Genomic DNA, 20,807 nt, shown 5'->3' with positions numbered 1-20,807 from the left:
TTTGGCTGTGTTGGGTCTTCATTTCTGTGCGAGGGCTTTCTCTAGTTGTGGCAAGCGGGGGTCACTCTTCATCGCGGTGCGCGGGCCTCTCACTGTCGCGGCCTCTCTTGTTGCGGAGCACAGGCTCCAGACGTGCAGGCTCAGTAATTGTGGCTCACGGGCCCAGCTGCTCCGTGGCATGTGGGATCTTCCCAGACCAGGGCTCGAACCCGTGTCCCCCTGCATTGGCAGGCAGATTCTCAACCACTGCGCCACCAGGGAAGCCCAATGAAGCATTATTTTGATGCTGAAATCATTCACTCTATTTTAGGAACTCTTAGGTGATACAGACAAATCCCCAGTCAACTACCAGAGAGCCTCACTTACCGATGTACATATCCCATCTGATGAACGCTGTGAACAGCCAAAATGAGTTCAGCTAGGTAAAACTGAATCATATTTTCATCTAACTGGTCCTCATATCTGTTCAAAAGTGACAGCAAATCCCCTCCAGGCTGATATTCCATGACCTGTATAGAATGCCAAAGTTATTAATTCTTCATACACCCAAAAAAGGGGGAATGTTCTCAATTAGATCCTCGAATACTGCCTGACATGTTTTATTACAATGTCTCCACAAAGCAATGAAGATGTATGAGACATATCGTAAGCCACGTAGGACGAGGTCCCTGCCCTAAGGAAATTACACCCGTTACCCAAGAGAATCAATACAATGAAAGATGAATCCTAAACGCCATGTGCAATGTTTGCAAGGCAAGCTTGAAAAGTTGAATTAAATCCACCCACTCACCCACCCACCCAAGTCGACACCCCAGACATTCCCTGGGATTAGGTACATAGCATAGATGGAAATTCCTGGAGGGCAAGAAACTCTCTTGCATCCTTTCTGCATTTCCCTCAGCCCCCAGCAGAATATAGGAGATGGGCAATAAACATGATACAATCATTTCCTTAAACAGTCAGTGCGGAAGGCAACCTGACCGTCTCTGTTAAAAATTTTAAGTGTGAACATATACCCTCTGAACCAGTAATTCTGCTTCCGATGATTTATTTTACAGGAACTTACCATAGTTTGTAGATAGACAGATAAAGAGATTCACTGAAGCATTGTTTGTAACGTGGGAAAAAGAAACCCTGGAAATCACCCAAATAGCCGTCATTAAGAGACTGCTAAAATATGATTTATCTAAACAATGGGACAAGAGGCAGATATTAAAAATGAATGGACTCGATCTATTCATTCTGCCATGGAAAACCATCTATGATGATATAAAGTGATGCCCTAAAGAGGATACAGTAAAACTCCTCTTTTGTGATTAAAAAAACATATATTACATTTGTTAGTATATACATAAGGGAAAAAACCTGGAAGAATATAAAGTACAGCCTCAGGGAAAATGTTTGATTAGCAAAAAAAAGTCTTCTACCCCAAGAAACTGAAATCCTTCCTCCTTCTGATGATAACCGGGGGTGACATTACTGAGTCGACACGAGGCTTGGAGGTTCATCTGCCCAAGAGGCTTCAAATCTCAGCCCGGTGACTTCACCTCTCTGCCTCTCAGTTTCGTCCTCTGTAAAATGGGGATAAGACTGAGTCCCTCGCAATGCTGTGCCTGGCGCCCACGAGATCCTCCACTGCTGTTCGTGTCCTCTCCTTTCCCTGAATTCACGGCACCATCCTCTCCGCTCTGGCTGGGAGAAGATGGGACCCATTTTGACCGTCTTTGCAACCGTGTCAACCCCTCCTGTCCTTTGCTCTGATTTCCCATTTTAAAGTGTGGCTCATAGCCACACTGTAAATGTCTTTTATTTTAAGTTGTCTCAAACCCTTTCTGGAAAGAGGCAAGGTTCAAATAAAAGTCTTTTTAAAAAAAACACTAAATCTCTCAAACCACTGCATTCCAGAAGCCAACTCTGGGATGTGAATTCTCTTCATCCTCCTCCAAACTTCTGTTTGCTTTCAGTCCAGAATTAGAAGAAAGTTCCAGTCAAGTAAGACACGGAGCAACTGCACATGTCCCCAGAGGCCCCAGGCTGGTCCAGTAAAGACTCTGCCCAGCACCAGGTCAACCCCACACCGGGGACTCCGGGAGGGGCCAGTGACTTGCATGTCCTCCCCAAGGGCCCCTTGTCACCTGGCATCTTACACGTAGCAGATACTCAAGCAGATACTGGACAATTTGATCTAAGGTTCCATTTGCATTGCAATTGCTAGAAAAAAAAAACTGATTTTTGAACTAACACGAACAGCAGCACTGAGAAGGGGCAGCAGCTGAAACGCAGACTTTATTTTCCCCAAAGTCTTGGCAGACGTAAGCTGCTCGTCCCGGTCCTCAAAGAGCCAGCAGGAGGCACCTGGCTGCCTGCAGCTCACCCACGTGTCCCAGCCTGGGTCTCCACAGGCCCTGGGTACACAGGTGAACGCTAATTTTTTACGTCTGTTTTAAATATATATTGGCATTAAAAAGGTCTTAAATATCCACACACACAAAAAAATTCGCGCATAATAACGGAAGTACTCATGCTTTTAGAACCAAAATGTCTTAAAATATAATAAGAACAATGCATATTTATGACGACATGTTGCAGTTATAAATTTTCTAATCGGGCTCTATTAAAGATGTGAAAAAAATAGAACGGCTTGCGAGTTTAAGGCTGAGAAAATCGAACATGTAGCAGCTGCTGGCCACTTTTAAGAGCTCACGAACGGACCACTATTTAGCACTTAGCGGTGACTCCTGAAGATTCTATTTGTAATGACTAGTGAAAAATAGTTCAGAAAATCAGAGCCATCTCTTCGAAAGGCAAAAAGATACATATTCTCTGCTCCTATTCAGAAGATCCAAATTCCTAAGCTGAAAATCCCCGCCCAAACTAGATTAGTCTTTTCTCCTGGTCAGACAACTTTCCGTTTCTTCAGAAGCGCTCATTAATCAGCAACAAAGATGACAACAGCTGCTAGGCAGCGTGCCCTGCAACATGAGGTCAGGAAAGATGTACTAAATGACAAACCTCCTTATCAAAGAACCCAATCAAACTTGACCCACCAACAAGATTCTAGATTACCAGACTGCAAATTCCAATCGTACACCATTAGGAGAATTTAGTTCGGGCATTTACTGGGTAAATTTAGCTACCCCAAGATGTTACCCCATCCCCAAACTATCTTACCGGGGTACAGTCACTCATCCTGGGATGAATGGAGCCCAAGGGAAGATAGCTTGTGTGTGGTCAAGCCAAGTTTCATCAATCTTGCTGTTGAGGCTAAAGAAATAATAAAGAACCAGGACTTGGACACTTTCAGAAAACACTTTTGCACTTTCAAAAATGGTACCAAATCAAGAGGCTCCAGAAAAGGGAATCCTTCTACACTGTTGGTGGGAATGTAAGTTGGTGCAGCCACTATGGAAAACAGTAGGAAGGCTCCTCAGAAAACTGAAAATAGAGCTGCCATATGATCCAGCAATCCCACTCCTTGGCATATACCCGGACAAAACTCTAATTCAAAAAGATACATGCACCCCTATGTTCAGAGCAACACTATTCACAATAGCCAAGATATGGAAACAAGCTAAATGTCTGTCGACAGATAAATGGACAAAGAAGATGTAGTATATAAATGCAATGGAATCCTACTCAGCCATACAAAAGAACGAAATAATGCCATTTGCAGCAACATGGATGCAAGTAGAGATTATCATACCAAGTGAAGTAAGTCAGAAAGAGAAAGACAAATACCACATGATATCACTTACACGTGGAATCTAAAATGTGACACAAATAAACCTATCTATGCAACAGAAAGAGAATCACAAACATAGAGAACAGACTGGTAGTTGCCAAGGGGGAGGGGGTGGGGGGAAGGATGGAGTGGGAGGTTGGGTTTGGCAGATGTAAGCTTTTATATATAGAATGGATAAACAACAAGGTCCTACTGTATGGCACAGGGAACTACATTCAATATCTTATGATAAATCATAATGGAAAAGAATATGAAAAAAAGAATATATATATATGTATAACTGAATCACTTGGCTGTACAGCAGAAATTAACACAACATTGTAAATCAACTGTACTTCATTTAAAAAAGAAAAAAAAGAGGCTCCAAAAGCATCATCAAGTCACAAAGTAAGAGTTTTCAAGTCTTCATACCAGATGACATGCTGTAAACCAAAGACCGGGGTCAGCAGAACCGATGAACAAATTAGACCAAAGTCACCACCCAGGCTGTGCCAGACCGTCCATTCACAGCATTTGGATTTGCCCCCAAAAATGACTCCACGCCTGATTTTTACTATTCAGAGATGCCCAGGGAGGCAATGTTCCCCCCAGAAATGTGGCTCCTAACCCAAGAAAACTGGCAAGTCCTCTAGGGCAGAGCTTCTCAAACCTGCCTGCACACCAGAATCACCTGGGGAGGCACTTTTTTTTAAATGGGTAAAACACATTCATCCACATAAATATGTGAGTGCCTATTATGTGCCAGGCACTATTCCAGATATCAGGAAAATAGCAGGGACTAAAATAGACAAAAATCCCTGCCTTCGTGGAACTGTAATTCTAGTAGAATGAAAAAGAATTGGAAAAAAAAAAAAAAAAGAATTCAGCAGTATGGAAGGATAAAGTATGTCTCTTCCTCATCCCAACCATTCAAGGAGCTTGCTAAAAACGTGGCGTCCACGGACCAACCCCAGACTTCATGGACAAGCTCCAGGGGTGGGGTCCAGGAATCTGCGTTTTTAAGGAGCTACTGGGGTGATTCTGATGCAGCCAACCCAGAACTTATTTTTTTTAAATGTTTTCATTTATTAGTTTCTTTTTTTGTTTGTTTTTGGTTTTTTTTGGTCCACTCTGCACGGCATGTGGGATCTTAGTTCCCCGACCAGGGATGAAACCCGTGCCCCCTGCAGTGGAAGCTCGGAGTCCTAACCATCCTAACCACTGGACCGCCAGGGAAGTCCCCACCCGGCACTGTATTGAGACCCGATGCTGATGAGGCTGTGGAGGCATCACGGGTCCTTACCCCAACTAACTGACACGCTTCTACAGCAGGGGCGCCCCGGTATGAAGCCTGGCTTTAATACACCCCTCACTTCTGCTGCTTACATTTTTCCAGTGACTTCCTGGAGCCACTCTGCGTATCAAGACAAGATCACTGCCAACAAAGGGCTGGAACATAAGCAGTCCCATGAGCACTGAAGCTACGATCCTGCATCCTTGCAAGGACGGGAGATGTCCCCGCAGGCCACCCCAAGAGTGATCACCAAGGCATGGTAATCAGAGACCAGGGAGGTGAGGAGACGGAAAACAGCCCTACAGTGTAACAGCCCTGAACAACGTGACAACCCTGCAGACGGCAGAGAAAGCACAGCAGCTGACCGCCAGCCTGGCTTGGAGTATAATGGACTTGCTCCTTGAAAGCAAAGACGGTCCGGCCGACAGAGACAGACCCTTCTGAGGGCAGCAGCTGCAGATGCTAATTAAAGGGCAAATCTTACACGTGTGCGGTTTGGAAGAAGCGGCAGCTTCTCTGCTGGTGTTTGCATCTATACCCCGAGTGCTGGGATGGCAATTCCCACCAGCTGTGTTGTGTCTGGAACACAGGATAAATGTGTGTATTTGTTGTGTGTGCGCGCGCATGCACATACACACGCATGCTTGCATGTATGTGTGTGCGTATCGGGGTAGATATGCAACAGCTCTTTAGCGTTCTATCCCAATTCGCATACTGGTGTCATCAGAGGCGTACCGTGCTGGCCACCTCTTAGAAACATGTCCTTGAAATGCCTGCACTACAATCAGCATGACTGAAAGTGCCATGAAAATGTAAGGATGTTACTGGCATCATTACCCGCCCTGCCCAGTGTTCCTGATCTTTGGCACGGGGGAGGAGGGAATGGATACTCCAAGCAGGGTGGCCCCTGGCACAAACCCTAAATTATTCTGTTTGAAGGGCAAGGTGACCAGGAGAAAAAGAGAGAAGGCCCTTTATTTCAGAAAATACGAATCCCAGCCTGAGTCATCCTTCTATTCAAAAAAATCCTCATTGAGCATCAAATCATCCAGAGTCTTGGCAAGAAAGAGCACACTCAAACTAGGTAACTGAGGACATTAATTGAGGAAAGGGCTATTTGTAAAGGTGTGGGTGAGGTTAAAGGAAATGAACATGGGATGATGAGGCACCCCGGGACTAGTAACAGCGGGGGAGTAGGTACCATTCGTTGGCCTGAGAGGGCAAGGAAAGGGGTCTCAGGTGTGCACACTATTACTGCAGAAACAGAAGCAAGAAGCAGTAACCAGAAATTAGCTACGGCTACAGGACAATGGTTCTCCAAGTGGCGTCTCCAGACCAGCAGCAGCAGTATCACCCGGGAACTGGTCAGAAATGCAAATTCCTGGGCCCCACCTCCACGCCCACCGGACCAGCAACTCTGAAGGTGGGCCAGGCAAACGGGGACAACGTAGGAAAACTGTAGCCCCCAAAACGGTGGGACTCTAAGTGCACTCACTGGAGGGGGACTTCCCTGGTGGTCCCATGGGTAAGACTCCACGCTCCCAATGCAGCGGGCCCAGGTTCCATCCCCGGTCAGGGAAATAGATCCTGAACGCATGCCTGCCGCAACTAAGAGTCTGCATGCCGCAACTAAGAAGCCCACACGCCACAACGAAGATCCCGCATGCCGCAACAAAGACCGGCACAGCCAAAATAAATAAATATTTTTAAACAAATAAATAAATAAATGCACTCACTTGAAATATGCCTCAAAAGACCAACACAAAAAACAAATACTTCAAAGGCACTGATAATTCAAAGAACACCCTGAGGCAATGACACACTCAGCAACTGAACTGGAGTCAATAAGACGTATTAATATTTCATTTCACCAATGAGAAAATTGAAGCCAGAAAGGCCAATGACTCCAGAGAGACCAAGCAAGGTACAGGAATAAAACAAGAACCTATACTCTAAGTAACAGCTTCCTTCTGATGGGCAGCTGGCTTGTGAAGCAGCCAACACTGGTGAGTTTTGAGACATGCCTGAAAACTGGATCATCTTACCCAAGAGATCAAAACAGCACGTCTCGCTGTCACAATGATCATAAGCTGCTGTATTTCACTAAAACAAAAAACAATGAAGTTTTATTCGTTAACTCTCTCCCACCCTCAACGACAGCAGAGACTGGTGATCACACAGGCCATGGGGTCACTGCCTAGAAAAAGTCCACCTCCAAATGACTCCTACATAGGAAGGGAAGTATCCATGAAATTGCATGACTGTGGTTGAAAGCAAGACAGGAAATAGAACCACAGTTGTGTTAGAAACAGTTTTAGATGTGTCAGGATAAATGTAATAAGGAAGACCACCAGAGGTGGAGCTGGGGGCCTGGCATCTAACCCCATCTGTTATCTACAGAAGTAGCTGTTTTAACCTCTGTGCCAGACTCTAACTTATCCCCCCAATACATTCTTTCCTTCTCCCACAGTAATAAGAATTTTAGCTGGATATAGGCCATGCAGCGAGACAGTACAGACACGTACACATGTGACGAAGTTCTGGTCAACAAGATGTGAGAGGAAGTGATGTGTCTCACCTCCACATCATCCGGTGCAGAAGGAATTTGCTTCCTCTGCCTTTCTGCTCTTTTCTCCTCCCAGCCACGTGCAACACACACATGAAATGGCCCAACTTCAAGCATGTCAAAAAGGACAACATCCTAAAGCACAGGAAGCCACAGGAGGGAACCATCACATATGACAGGGTGGCCCCACCCTGCTGGGGGTCTCTCTGTTACATGACCTTAGGCTATACCTTAACTAATACATCCCTGTGTGCAACTGGGGGAAAAAACTTTGGGAATGAACAGAGGGAAGCTGATGTAAGGTCCCAGAAGGGAAAGGAGACTCGTGAGGCAGTAACAGGCTCAGAGCATGGGCAGACTGAAAAGATCCACCGTATGAAAAATATCAGCACAAAGCCAGGAAGCTTTACGAATCTCACAAAGAATTTAGCTACAACAATACTACAAGTGGTGAGTTGCAGAACAATGTTTTCTTTGTAGAGATCAGCTCCTTCATGGAAGGACACTGGGGAAGGCATCTGTTAAACAGAATTGAACAGATTTCATCATGAACCAGATCAACAAAGTACTACTTCCGTGGGCCACCTGCTAGAATACACGACTCGCCTTGTTATATGGAACCAGACGTTGACGGACCTTGCTATGATTTTCTGTAGCAAAAACTGGAAAGCCACACTCATTGGTATGCAGCTACGGTATGGGCAATTTTTAACCATCAAAACTCAAAAGGATCCAAGTTCGATTTCCTTGCACTGCAATCCAAATTTTAAAAATCTCACTGGGTCTGCCTTCAATTACATACTTGGAGAGCAAAACTCAACACTATTAACAGAATACAATTTCCATAATACCTTGAGTACATTTGTATGTAAATCGAATTTCTATGAAATTAATCATGCATTCACCCAACAGATATGTCTTAAGCAATAACCTGGGGAAGCTCTACTGGAAGCAAGGGAGGAATCATCGCTCTCCTGGTGGAGGGAGTAGCCTGGTGGAGGCAACCGCCCCCCGTTCACGACGTGGAGGTGCAGGCTGCTCTAAGCGCAGAGCAGAAGGGAGCCCCTCCCACGGCAGAAGAGCCGGGAAGGGTTTCTGGAGGAAGTCACATCTGTCCCACGCCCAGAAGGAGAAATGAGGGTCAGCCAGGTAAACGTGGGAAGAGGGGAGCGTGCGGAGAAAGGTCAGAGGCAAGTTCAAAGAACCAAAGGAAGCTCAGGGTGAACGTAAAGTGAAAGGAGAGAGACGTGAGCGTTGAGGCTGGAGGCGGCTGAGGAAAAGGCCTTGTAAACCACACGGAAGAGTCTGGACTTCACCCAGGGGGCAGCAGGGAGTCTTGAAGGGTTTTAACAGCGCCATGGCTTGGCTGCAGTGTGGAGGAGACCTAGGGGAAGAGCAGGACAGATGGCAGGAGGAACACTTAGGAGGCTGTCGCAGGAATGCGGGCAAAGGAAGACGGCAGCCTGCACTCCCACAGTAAAAACAGCACTGGAGAGAAGAGATCGCATCGAGAAATACACAGGAAGTGGAATCCTATTTCTTTCATTGATTTTTAAATTTTTTATTTATTTTTAATTGAAGTATAGTTGATTTACAATGATTCGGGTGTACAACGGGGTGATTCAGTTCATATACATACATATATATATATATATATATATATATATATATATATATATATATATATATATATATATATATATTCTTTTTCAGATTATTTTCCATTATAGGTTATTACAAGATTCTGAATATAGTTCCCTGTGCTATACAATAGGTCCTTGTTGTTTATCTATTTTATACATAGTATTGTGTATCTGTTAATTCTAAATTCCCAATTTATCCCTCCTCCCCTTTCCCCTTTGGTAACCATAACTTTGTTTCCTAAGTTTGTGAGTCTATTTCTGTTTTCTAAATAAGTTCATTTGTACCATTTTTTTAGATTCCACATGTAAGTGATATCATATGGAATTTGTCTTTCTCTGTCTGACTTACTGCACTTAGTGTGATAATCTCTAGGTCCATCCATGTTGCTGCAAGTGGAATTATTTCCTTCTTTTTTATGGCTGAGTAATATTCCATTGTACATATGTACTGCATCTTCTTTATCCATACCTCTGTCAGTGGACATTTAGGTTGCTTCCATGTCCTGGTTATTGTAAATAGTGCTGCTATGTCATTGATTTTAAATGTATCTTTGAAATAAATAAATAAATAAAATGTATCTTTGGGGACTTCCCTGGTGGTGCAGTGGTTAAGAATCCGCCTGCCAATGCAGGGGACATGGGTTCTATCCCTAGTCCAGGAAGATCCCCCATACTGTGGAGCAACTAAGTCCATACGCCACAACTACTGAGCCTACATCTTAGAGCCCACGACCCACAACTACTGAACCTGTGCACCACAACTACTGAGCCCACGTGCTGCAACTACTGAAGCCCGCGTGCCTAGAGCCCATGCTCCGCAACAAGAGAAGCCACCACAACGAGAAGCCCGCGCACCGCAACGAAGAGCAGCCCCCGCTCACTGCAACTAGAGAAAGCCCAGACGCAGCAACAAAGACCCAATGCAGCCAAAAATAAAAATAAAATCAATCATATTAAAAAGAAAGAAAGAAAGAATGTATCTTCAATTAAACAACAATTGCATTACAAATTAATGTTTAACTGCCATGGGAGTTTACTATGATTTGTGTTTCCCCAAACCTCAAAGGTTCAATGATCTAGAGGCACAGTGGAATTTCAGTACGTTACAACGCAAATACAGACGTACAGTGCCCTTATCTTGCCACAGGCAGAATGTGTCTCCAGATTCAGAAATGTTCAGATTTTAGGAGGGCACAATGTTGCACATGCTTTGTATTATGCAACACCCTGGGATATCACCCTGTAATCAAACATATTCATAACTTGCAGCAAAATGGATGAACAGTCACACTAAAGGGAATGAATAAGAGTTCGGGTCAGGTTTTGCTATAGAGCTCAAGTCAGGTCTTGCTGCCAAATAAGTAATAAAATAACTTGAGGTTTTCCAGAGTACTGGGTATTTCAGAATTGCAGACAAGAGATGGTGGATCTATCATCATACCTTAATTCCTATGCTAAGTTTGGATTTTTCATATGAAAACAGTACCCTTAGCAAGCATTTTATTCCAAAGTACTGGAAAAGAGAATGCAGGCAAGGAAATAATTACAAGACCCCATTGGTAATACCCAATTGAGCTACTTAAGAAGGGTATAAAAATCTCCTTGCAGCCAGGTATCAAGGTGCTGAGGCAACCAGAATGCAAGAAAACACTCGTTTTGAGAACAGCCCCATTTCCCAAGATGGCAGGTGGAAAAACTGAGAAGACCATCCTAAGCTAAGGATGCCGATGCCAGTGTCAAGATCCAGAGGGAAGCCCCACAGCCCAAAGACCCAAAACAGGAAGCCCCCTGCAGATGGAAGCCTGTCCTAGCAGAGGAATGGCAGATATTCCCAATCTACAAGGTATTCCAGAAAAGTTATATCCAAGCAGAAGTCCACAGCAGTCAAATCCACAATTAAGAAAAAGAAAGAGATGGTCCTTACCACTGTGACAAGGCCAACTGGTATGGATAAAAAGGGTGACACCGAAGAGTTTAAAATTCTCAAAATGCCCAAATATCACCCTCCTAGAGATATGCTTTGAAAACTGTTGAGCAGCGGGGGAAAAAAACCAACTACAATCAACATGAAAAAAACTACGAGTGTTGCTCCTAGGGCCCCACTGATGATCCTCACTGGCCACCCCGGAGACAAGCAGAGGGTGGCTTCCCTGCAGTAACTGAGCAGGAGCTTGCCACTGGGGACTGGACCGCTAGCCCTCACGCATCTGAGTTCCTTTACGTAGGACACTCAGAATCTGCCATCACCTCTGCCAAAACTGACCATGATGGTGTGGAAGTCCCAAAGCACCTCAACAGTGCTACTTTTATGAAGAAGAAGCTGCATGAGATTGGACCAAATCTCATCAGAGAATCTCATCAGCGATTCTCAAGAAGCTGCATGAGATTGGATCAAAAAGGTTGAGCTCTTCGACTCAGAGGAAGAGAACGGTAAGATTTCAGAGCAGAGCAAAAGGCAGACCAGAAAACTGTGGAGTCTCTACTTCTGCCAAAAACCAGAGCCTTTCCTAGCTCCAGGATGGCCTGTGTGCTGTGTGGCCTCAAAAACTAACATTATGCTCACACGCTGGTGTTCTATACCATTTGCAGAGCTCTAGTTAAAATGTCCAAAACAACAACAAACAAACAAAGAGCCTGCTGTGTCAAGGGAATTGCTTTTCTGAAGGCTAATGAATAAATCTGTTAATACACCCAAATACAAGGTGCTCTGCAAGACACAGAGAGCACAAGACAAATATGTATGCAGCAAATGTCCTAGAACACCAGTGAGCCTAGAAACACACCAAGGTCATTGGTAAAGGTCAGGGCTCCAAGCCCCAGGTGTCAAGGAAGGAAAGCTTCCAAGACAATATTCAAGGAAAGGAAGTTTCAGGACATAGAGACCACAGTTGTGTTGTTGATTCTGAAGGAGCACTCGGTCAGCGCAAGGCCGGTCTCCCAGTGCATCTGTGTGAGAATGTCCTTGCTCAGAAGGCTGGGTAAGGCCAGGGTCCAAGGCAAATAAACTGTTTATTCCAGGGCAGAAATAAAGGTGGTAAAGTCCCCCCAAAATGCCCAGTGGAGGTTCAAGACAAATAGGAATCCGTCTCTCTCTCACCCTTTTCTCTGACATGAGCTTTACAAAAGTTTATCTCCATTCAATGTAATAGGATAGTCTTGTTTTAAGGGCTGAATCAAGAACAAAAATTGTTTTTAGGATACCTTTTTAATTTTAGGAATCTAAACCCCCAAGAACCTAAACAAGTCCCCAAAATGAATTTTAGCATTCTGTAAGTTATGCTACATGCACATCAGGAAAAACCATGGCATTGCTCGAAAGAATGAAGCAGATCTGCACATACTAACATGGAAAGATGTCAGGGACAAATTGTTCAATGCAAAAAGCAAGCTGAAGAGCAAAGTAGACAGTAATATACCACTTTTGTAAAACAAACTATATACATGTGTTACACGCATAGACATAGAAATATTTTTTCCACAAGGCGTGGTTAAGGGCCAGAAAGAACATACACAACCATTAACATTTGTTTCCTTGGGGAAAGGGATTAGAAAGAAAGGTAGAGCATGTTCCCTTCTATTTCATACATTTCTGCAGCATTTGCATTTTCTTATAGTAACTATGCATTATCTCAATTTTTAAAATTTAAAGTAAGATTCTGTTAAAGGAAATAGCAGACTATTCCCAAATAAATGACTTCTCCTTATTGCTCTTTGAGCCACAGCTACAATATCCAGCAATAAATGAGGCTCTTTCTAAATGGGTTAGTTCTTCCTCTTTAAGACAAGAAGAATAGGAAGACACCTGAAAGTCAGGAAAGCATGAGAAAGAATAAGAGGTGTCGTGGGCCACGTGGGCAAGAACCACATTGAATTCCACAGCTGTATTCTCTGATTATCGCAACACCAGGCTAATTCTAGAGAGATGGAAAGACTCACCAGATAAACATTATTTTTGTCCTGAAAGGCATACTGTAACTGGGGGATCCAAGGGCTTGTGCTCCGAGATAATATGTTCTGTTCTTCCTCAAAATATGAAACCTAGGGGGAAAAGAAACTGTTTAGACAATTATAAAGAACTAAGTGTGACAGGGAAAATGCCCTTTGCTTAAACTGATAATTCTAGTTTTGTTTTTTTTAAAAAAGCCATCACTTAGTCCAACATTCCACAAATCTCATTCTTCTGCCTACTTTACTCACCATTTTTGCCAGATCCATAAAATTTGTGTCCAATTATTTACTTAACGTCTTTCTTTAAAATCAACTCACTACTTTTAAATCTAAATCTCTTTCTCTTTACCTTCCCTTCCTGAGCAATTCAGTCCTAAAGCCATCAGACGGAGAAGAATCACCAGGTAAGCATCCATGACAGGTGGCAAGGAGAGCCACGGTGGCCCAGAACAGGGTGACTGGTCCAAGCAGGGTGAGGAAGGTCATCACGTGTAGAGATGGCCTTGAGCAGGGCATCTGAACCTACCAAGGGGAGGGGGCAGCAGCAAAGACAGTAGACTGGATGGACACAGGTGCATAAAATAAGTAAAAAATATTAAGGGTGATATCAGAGGAGAGAGTTACAAACATGGAAAGTGTGAGAATCACAATGAACCTTGTGAAGCTGGATTGGACTTGGAAGTGTTGATGTGAACACATGGTTTTCAACATATAGATACAGAAATAAACAGAGATGTAAATGTGTGTGTGTGTGAAGGTAGGTATACTGCATACATGTACATGTATTCCCTGGCTTTGTCCACTGAAAGGCGTCTGGGAGCAATGACATCCCAATGACATGACATCTGGGAGCAATGACATCCCAACAGCAATCAGAACACCTAGTGCCCAGATCGTGGCCTCTAAATACCATTTTCCACTTAAAAACAAAACAAAACAAAAAAACAGAGGTCCTTGGAGAAATGACTGATTGCAGGTCTGGGGCAGGTAAAGTAAAAGTGTAAGAGCCTGAACATCTGCTGTATCAGAAAGCGACACAGAACTCAAAGATGGGGGATATGTCAAAAGGGCACAAAAGCCAACCTGAAGAGATTCTTTTTTTTTTTTATTTAATTTGATTTATTTTTTATACAGCAGGTTCTTATTAGTTATCTATTTTATACATATTAGTTTATATGTCAATCCCAATCTCCCAATTCATCCCACCACCACCACCACCACCGCCACCTTCCCCCCTTGGTGTCCATACGTTTGTTCTCTACATCTGTGTCTCTATTTCTGCCTTGCAAACCGGTTCATCTGTACCATTTTTCTAGATTCCACATATATGCATTAATATACGATATTTGTTTTTCTCTTTCTGACTTACTTCACTCTGTATGAGAGTCTCTAGGTCCATCCAAGTCTCTACAAATGACCCAATTTTGTTCCTTTTTATGGCTGAGTAATACTCCATTGTATATATGTACCACATCTTCTTTATCCATTTGTCTGTAGATGGGCATTTAGGTTGCTTCCATGACCTGGCTATTGTAAATAGTGCTGCAGTGAACATTGGGATGCCTGTGTCTTTTTGAATTATGGTTTTCTCTGGGTATATGCCCAGGAGTGGGATTGCTGGATCAAATGGTAATTCTATTTTTAGGTTTTTTTTTTTTTAATTTTATTTATTTATTTATTTATTTTTTAAATTTTTTTTGGCTGCCGTTGGGTCTTCGTTGCTGCGCGCGGGCTTTCTCTAGTTGCAGCAAGCAGGGGCTACTCTTTGTGGCGGTGCACAGGTTTCTCATTGCGGTGGCTTCTCTTGTTGTGAAGCACAGGCTCTAGACGCGTGGGCTTCATTAGTTGCAGCACGCAGGCTCCGTAGTTGTGGCTCACGGGCTCTAGAGCACAGGTTCAGTAGTTATGGCACATGGGCTTAGTTGCTCCGTGGCATGTGGGATCTTCTCAGACCAGGGCTCAAACCCATGTCCCCTGCATTGGCAGGCAGATTCTTAACCACTGTGCCACCAGGGAAGCCCTATTTTTAGTTTTTTAAGGAACCTCCATACTGTTCTCCATAGTGGCTGTATCAATTTACTTTCCCACCAACAGTGCAAGAGGGTTCCCTTTTCTCTCATTGGCCAACTTGGGGACAATTTGAATATAAAAATATATTATGACAGGAATGGATTGTAACTCACTGACAGGAAAATGCAAGTCAATACAGATATAAATAAATTAATGGATTGAAAGTTTTATGAGAAATAGGTATTTCCATAATTTGAAAGTATCTCCTTCCAAAATATATGTATGTAATTACAAAGAGGAAAGGAGTAACTCCACAGTGGAGAAGTGTGGCAGATACCTAAGTGACATCCTCAGGAATGTGACAAAGTGAAATTGAGACTCACCTGTTGGGATGCAATGAGAGGAACAAAGCATCCTGTCTGCGATAATCCTGCCTGAACCTGAATCTCAGCATGAGCAACAACAGACAAATCTAAATTTTACCAAATAACTGGCCTATAATCTTCAGAATCGCCAAGGTCATGAGAGTCCGGGAGAAATTAAGGGACTGTTCCAGACTGAAAAGACTAGAGGGACAGGACAACGAAATGCCATGTGTGATCCTGAAGTGAATCCTTTTGTTCTAAAAGACCATGGAACAAACTGGTGAACCCTGAGTGGGGCCTGAGGATTAGATGGTGGTAATTTTATCATGGTTGATTTCCTGATTTTGATGGTTGTGTTGTCATTCATGGGAAAACGTCCTTATTATAGGAAATGTACTCTGAAGTACCTGGAGATAATGGGGCATCGGGTTGGCGAGTGATTTTCAAATGGTTCAGGAAAAGAAAGTTGTTGATACTATATGTGATAGTTGTGTGTCAACTTGGCTAGGCTCTAGCACCCAGTCACTCAAGCAAACACTAATCTAAGTGTTGCCGTGAGGCTGTTGTGTAGGCAGTGGTTAATTTGGTAAAGGAGATTATCCTTGATAATTTAGGTGTGCCTCATCCAATCAGTTGAAAGGTCTTAGGAACAAAACTGAGGCTTCCCTGAGAAAGAAGAAATTCTGCCTCAAGACTGCATCACCAGCTTCTGCCCGAGAGTTTCCAGCCTATTGACCTGCTCTACAGATTTCAGCCTTCCTAACGCCCACAGTCAGGTAAGTCATACACATATGCGTATGTATGTATAGTCAATGTGTACATGTATGTATAGTCAATGTGTATAGATAGCATGTATCATATATATACTATAGAACCTTGACTGACACACTGTACTTGCGACTTTTGTATAAACTTGTGACTGCTTCCAAGTAATTTAATTTTAAATACACCTTCTTCCATTTCATTCTAACAGTAACATCTGTCAAAGTGCCAGGTTTTGATATGCCAGTTAATATTAAACTATTAAATGTTTTAAAATAGTTCTGTCCATGTACTGCCCAAAATCATCATGCACACCACCAGTTTAACCTCTAACACATCTGGGAAACACCAACCCAACCCCCGAAATCTACCGTGTGGGATTTGCTGATCCTTCTCTTTTCCTGGCACATAAAAAGTGTTCAGTGAAGGCTGGCTGAATGGAAGGGTCTACGTCTTCACTTGCTTATCATCGACGCCTCGTCTGACCCCTGAAGCTTCTATTAAAACAAATTAGAGGTCTCTGAGGACCTCTTCCAGTTTTCATGGAGCTCTGGGAGGGGGCGCTGGCTTCTCCTAGGTGACAAGCCTTGTTCACAGGATGCTACCTCTTCTCACCTCCTCTCTGGCACTTCCTTCCCCCAACTCCCTGTGCTGACTTCTCCTCTCACACCCTTCAATTCCAAAGCCTCACCGTGGCTCAGGTAAGGAATGGGTGGGTGGGTTTAATTAGCTCCCGGGTGTGTGCGATTTTTAAATCCCCCAGCCCACGCCTCGCAAGGGGTCATCTCAAGTCATTCACCTGGAGGAACGCACACCTATGTGAGTGTCTCTATCACTTGCCTGCAGTATGGTAGACGCTGAATTTGCTTCCTTTGATATGCATCATTTCCCACCTGAAATATAAGCAGCACAAGGCTACATCTAAGGCCTCTTCCAAGGACCTAGGAACACACCAGACACAGCAGGTGCTCAGCAGGTGTGGCCTGATGACAGGTGGCTGTTAGGTGCTGAGTGGCTGAGTGAGCACCTTCCACGCCTCTCTTCCGAATGATTCGCCACGGCCTGTCATTTGTCCTTTCCGTGAAGTTGCCCACACTTCATTCCTGAACGCACGCCACAGCTTTCCTGGATGCCGACAAGCAGCTTCCTGCCCTCCGCTGAGTCTCTGACTGGAGACCACACGAAGTCACTTAAGCACTCAGACCCAGATCCTGACCTCCTTCTTCCAAAAGCCTACATGATCCCCAAATGTCTCACAAATTAAACTGTGACTCCGAAAAGCAGTTCTTGGGGAGGGTGAGTTACTATTTAATGGGTAGAGTTTCTATCCGGGATGATGAAAAAGTTCTGCAGAAGGACAGCGGTGATGGTGGCACACTGTGAATGTACTTAATGCCATTGAACTGTACACTTAAAAATGGCTAAAATGGTAAATTTTATGTTGCATGTATTTTATCACAGTAACCAAAAAAGGGTTCTTGAGGTTTCCCACCAATCACCTCCTCCCAACTCCAATATCCTTATTTCTCCCCATTTCCCAGTCTATTCGTTCTAAACCACTTAAACAACAAAAACAAACAAACACATCTGCATATCATTCTAATACTCACACCTCCAGAACAGCACACACGCCACGTTTCTACCTGGTACATTCTCGTCACTTCTCTCTGCCCAGAGCCCATGCTCCCTCTCAGCGCCACTAACCTTCCCTGTCTCTGGCTCACCCACACCTCTCCTCATTCTATCGTTCGTGAATTTGCTAACTGCTCCCTCTTCTGTGATGCTTTAGCTCCTAAGTGCCTGCTTTACAGATCTGCGTTTTACCTCCACTTTCCAAGGTTGTTCTAAAACCCTGAGACTAACAGCCATGGAGCTTCGATTCCTTTTGCAGGCTTCCCACGGAGCTGGGTCCATTATCAGACACATGATGTGCACTTGAACATGGGTAACTAATAAATTACTCTCTGAACACCAAGGCTGATGGCCACCTCTCTAGAAACGAGGCAAATGAATCAATACTGTCTGGAAGCAGTAACCTTGTTTAAAAGAGAAAAACACCACAACAGGAAAGATAACTTCTCACCTGCTCTCCAACCAGCAACTCCCTAGCCATAGAACAATTTAATTTCTTCAGAGGTCTGTTTTAAAATCAAATACACATGCCCACAACACAAATATATAAGATGTGTACGAAAGCAAAGGCTATCTGACTCACCCCATGACATGCACATCTCTGAATCCCCAAGGGATGGTCATGAAAGATCATCTCCAATTCATTAGTGAAAAGGCCAAGTTGGTTCTGAATAACATGCAACTATAAAAACATGATCAAGCAACTCAGGGGAGCTTGTCAGTCTTCAAAATTAGTCAGTGTCAGCTCGAGAGTGTTCAGACCTTCCTGGCTGTGCCACCATAATTAACTAGAGACGCAGAGGAAAACTGGCTCCATCCCAGATGCCAATTCAGCAGATTCTCATCTCTGCAATGAACATGCTGGTACAGAAAGGGGGAAAAGGCTGTGATGTTAAACGCTCCTACCTGCTCCTGGGCCAACAAAGCCTTCTTCTTCATGACTTTCATGGCGTAGATGTCCCCGGTCGCTTTCTCTCTGACCACCTGCACTTCGGCAAAGTTACCGCAACCTACGACACTTCTCACTTCAAAGTCCTTTGCTGAAGGCTGGAGCTCCTGCAACTCAGCTATGATGTCAGAATCTGCAAAAGACGGAAGAGTGACTCCTGATCCATAAGGTGCTTCAAATACGCGCATCTTTATGAAAGCGAAAAGAAAGGAAGAAAGAAGGAAGTGTTGCTATGTCTTCCCTAGCTGTCAGAAGACACTTAGTCACTTTCTCGTCGTCGTGAATAATTATAAAATCAGCACAAAAGTGTTTTCCTATGTTAAGTTAAAATTAAGGGCTCCAGAAATTCCAAAGCACAGTTTCCATGGCAGCTATGATTTGAATCCTGTAGACGTAGAAAATAGGGGAAAGAAAACGGAAATCACGCTTTTCTTCCTCCTCTCTGGAGGCTGCAGGGCAGTGTGTGGTCAAAAGTGCTTATCAGCATTTAGATCAGTTTATAATGGGACGTAAGCAACGTGATCCCCATGTCAGTCGACTTTGGAGTTGACTTCCAGATCATTCCATTCTGACTACACGTGTCCTGCTCAGTTTTATCCCACTAGCCCAAGTCTTATCTCCCTTAGATCGTGTCAGTAAATACCTTCCTGGCCTTAATATGCAGCAGTGCTACCAAAGGAAAAAAAAAAAAAAAAAAAAGCCTGAGCCCAAGGAACCAAACAGAGCCCTGACCTTGGTTCTGCAGAGCTGACGTGTCACACACCTGGATGGGTTTGCAACTATCTTTTTTCTTCGCATATAGTCTATTCCTTCTCTGAGTGCAATCTCTCTGTCGGTGTCTTCATCTGCCCTGACTGCTTCAACAAAACACCACAGACCCATGGGCAAAGCGGCTTAAACAACAGGCATGTATTTCTCAAAGTTCTGGTGGCTGAGAAGGCCAGCAGACTGAGATCCTGGAGAGAACCTGCTTCCTGACTGATGGACAGGCACCTTCTCCCTGTGTCCTCATGTGGCAGAAAGAAAGGGAGCCCTCGTCCCTCTTCCTCTTCTTCCAGGGACACTAATTCCATCATGGGGGACCACCTTTGTGAATTCATCTAAACCTAATTATCTCCCAAAGCCTCCACATGCTGGGGGATAGAGCCTTAACATATGAATTTGGGGAATTGGAGGAGGGGGCGGAACAGTGAGAGATTCTCAGTGTTTAAAGTATGGACTAAACGGGTGGCAGATTTGGAATCTAACATATATTTATTAACAGCACTAAGTTGGGGCATCGCTGGATTTGCAACAACTCTAATGGTCTAAAGAATAAAGTGGAACGTAATTATTAGAGAAATGCAAGTCAAAACTACAATGAGGTACCACCTCACACCAGTCAGAACTGCCATCATTAAAAAGTCTACAAATAATAACTGCTGGAGAGGGTGTGGAGAAAAGGGAACCCTCTTGCACTGTTGGTGGGAATGTAAATTGGTGCAGCCACTATAGAGAACAGTATGGAGGTTCCTCAGAAAAACTAAAAATAGAGCTACCATATGATCCAGCAATCCCACTCCTGGGCATATACCCAGACAAAACAATTCGAAAGGATACATGCATCCCTATTTTCATAGCAGCACTATTTACAATAGCCGAGACACGGAAACAACCTAAATGTCCATCAACAGATGAATGGATAAAGAAGATGTGGTTTATATATATACAATGGAATACTACTTAGCCATAAGAAAGAATGAACTAATAAGAACCTGCTGTATAGCACAGGGAACTCTACTCAATACTCTGTAATGGCCTATATGGGAAAAGAATCTAAAAAAAAAAAAAAAATAGTGTATATATATATATATATGTGTACGTATAACTGATCCACTTTGCTGTATACCTGAAACTAACAACGCTGTAAATCAACTA

The 20,807-nt window shown here is 43.7% G+C and overlaps 1 protein-coding gene across 1 annotated transcript in view; it reads right to left on the bottom strand.

Annotated features, from left to right (window-relative positions):
- Positions 1-20,807, bottom strand: part of CIT (citron rho-interacting serine/threonine kinase) — a 168,435-nt gene that overhangs the window by 133,888 nt on the left and 13,740 nt on the right. The window contains exons 4-6 of the mRNA XM_059895171.1: positions 18,848-19,023; positions 13,161-13,262; positions 367-509 (exon numbers count right to left, since the gene is read on the bottom strand). Coding sequence (XP_059751154.1) covers positions 367-509; positions 13,161-13,262; positions 18,848-19,023 — 421 coding nt within the window. The remainder of the gene's footprint in view (positions 1-366; positions 510-13,160; positions 13,263-18,847; positions 19,024-20,807) is intronic.

The sequence above is a fragment of the Balaenoptera ricei genome, chromosome 14 (genome assembly GCF_028023285.1).
Source record: "Balaenoptera ricei isolate mBalRic1 chromosome 14, mBalRic1.hap2, whole genome shotgun sequence".
NCBI classification, from domain to species: Eukaryota; Metazoa; Chordata; class Mammalia; order Artiodactyla; family Balaenopteridae; genus Balaenoptera; species Balaenoptera ricei.
The sequence above is the reverse complement of the archived record's forward strand: the minus strand, read 5'-3'. Positions and strand labels throughout refer to the sequence as shown.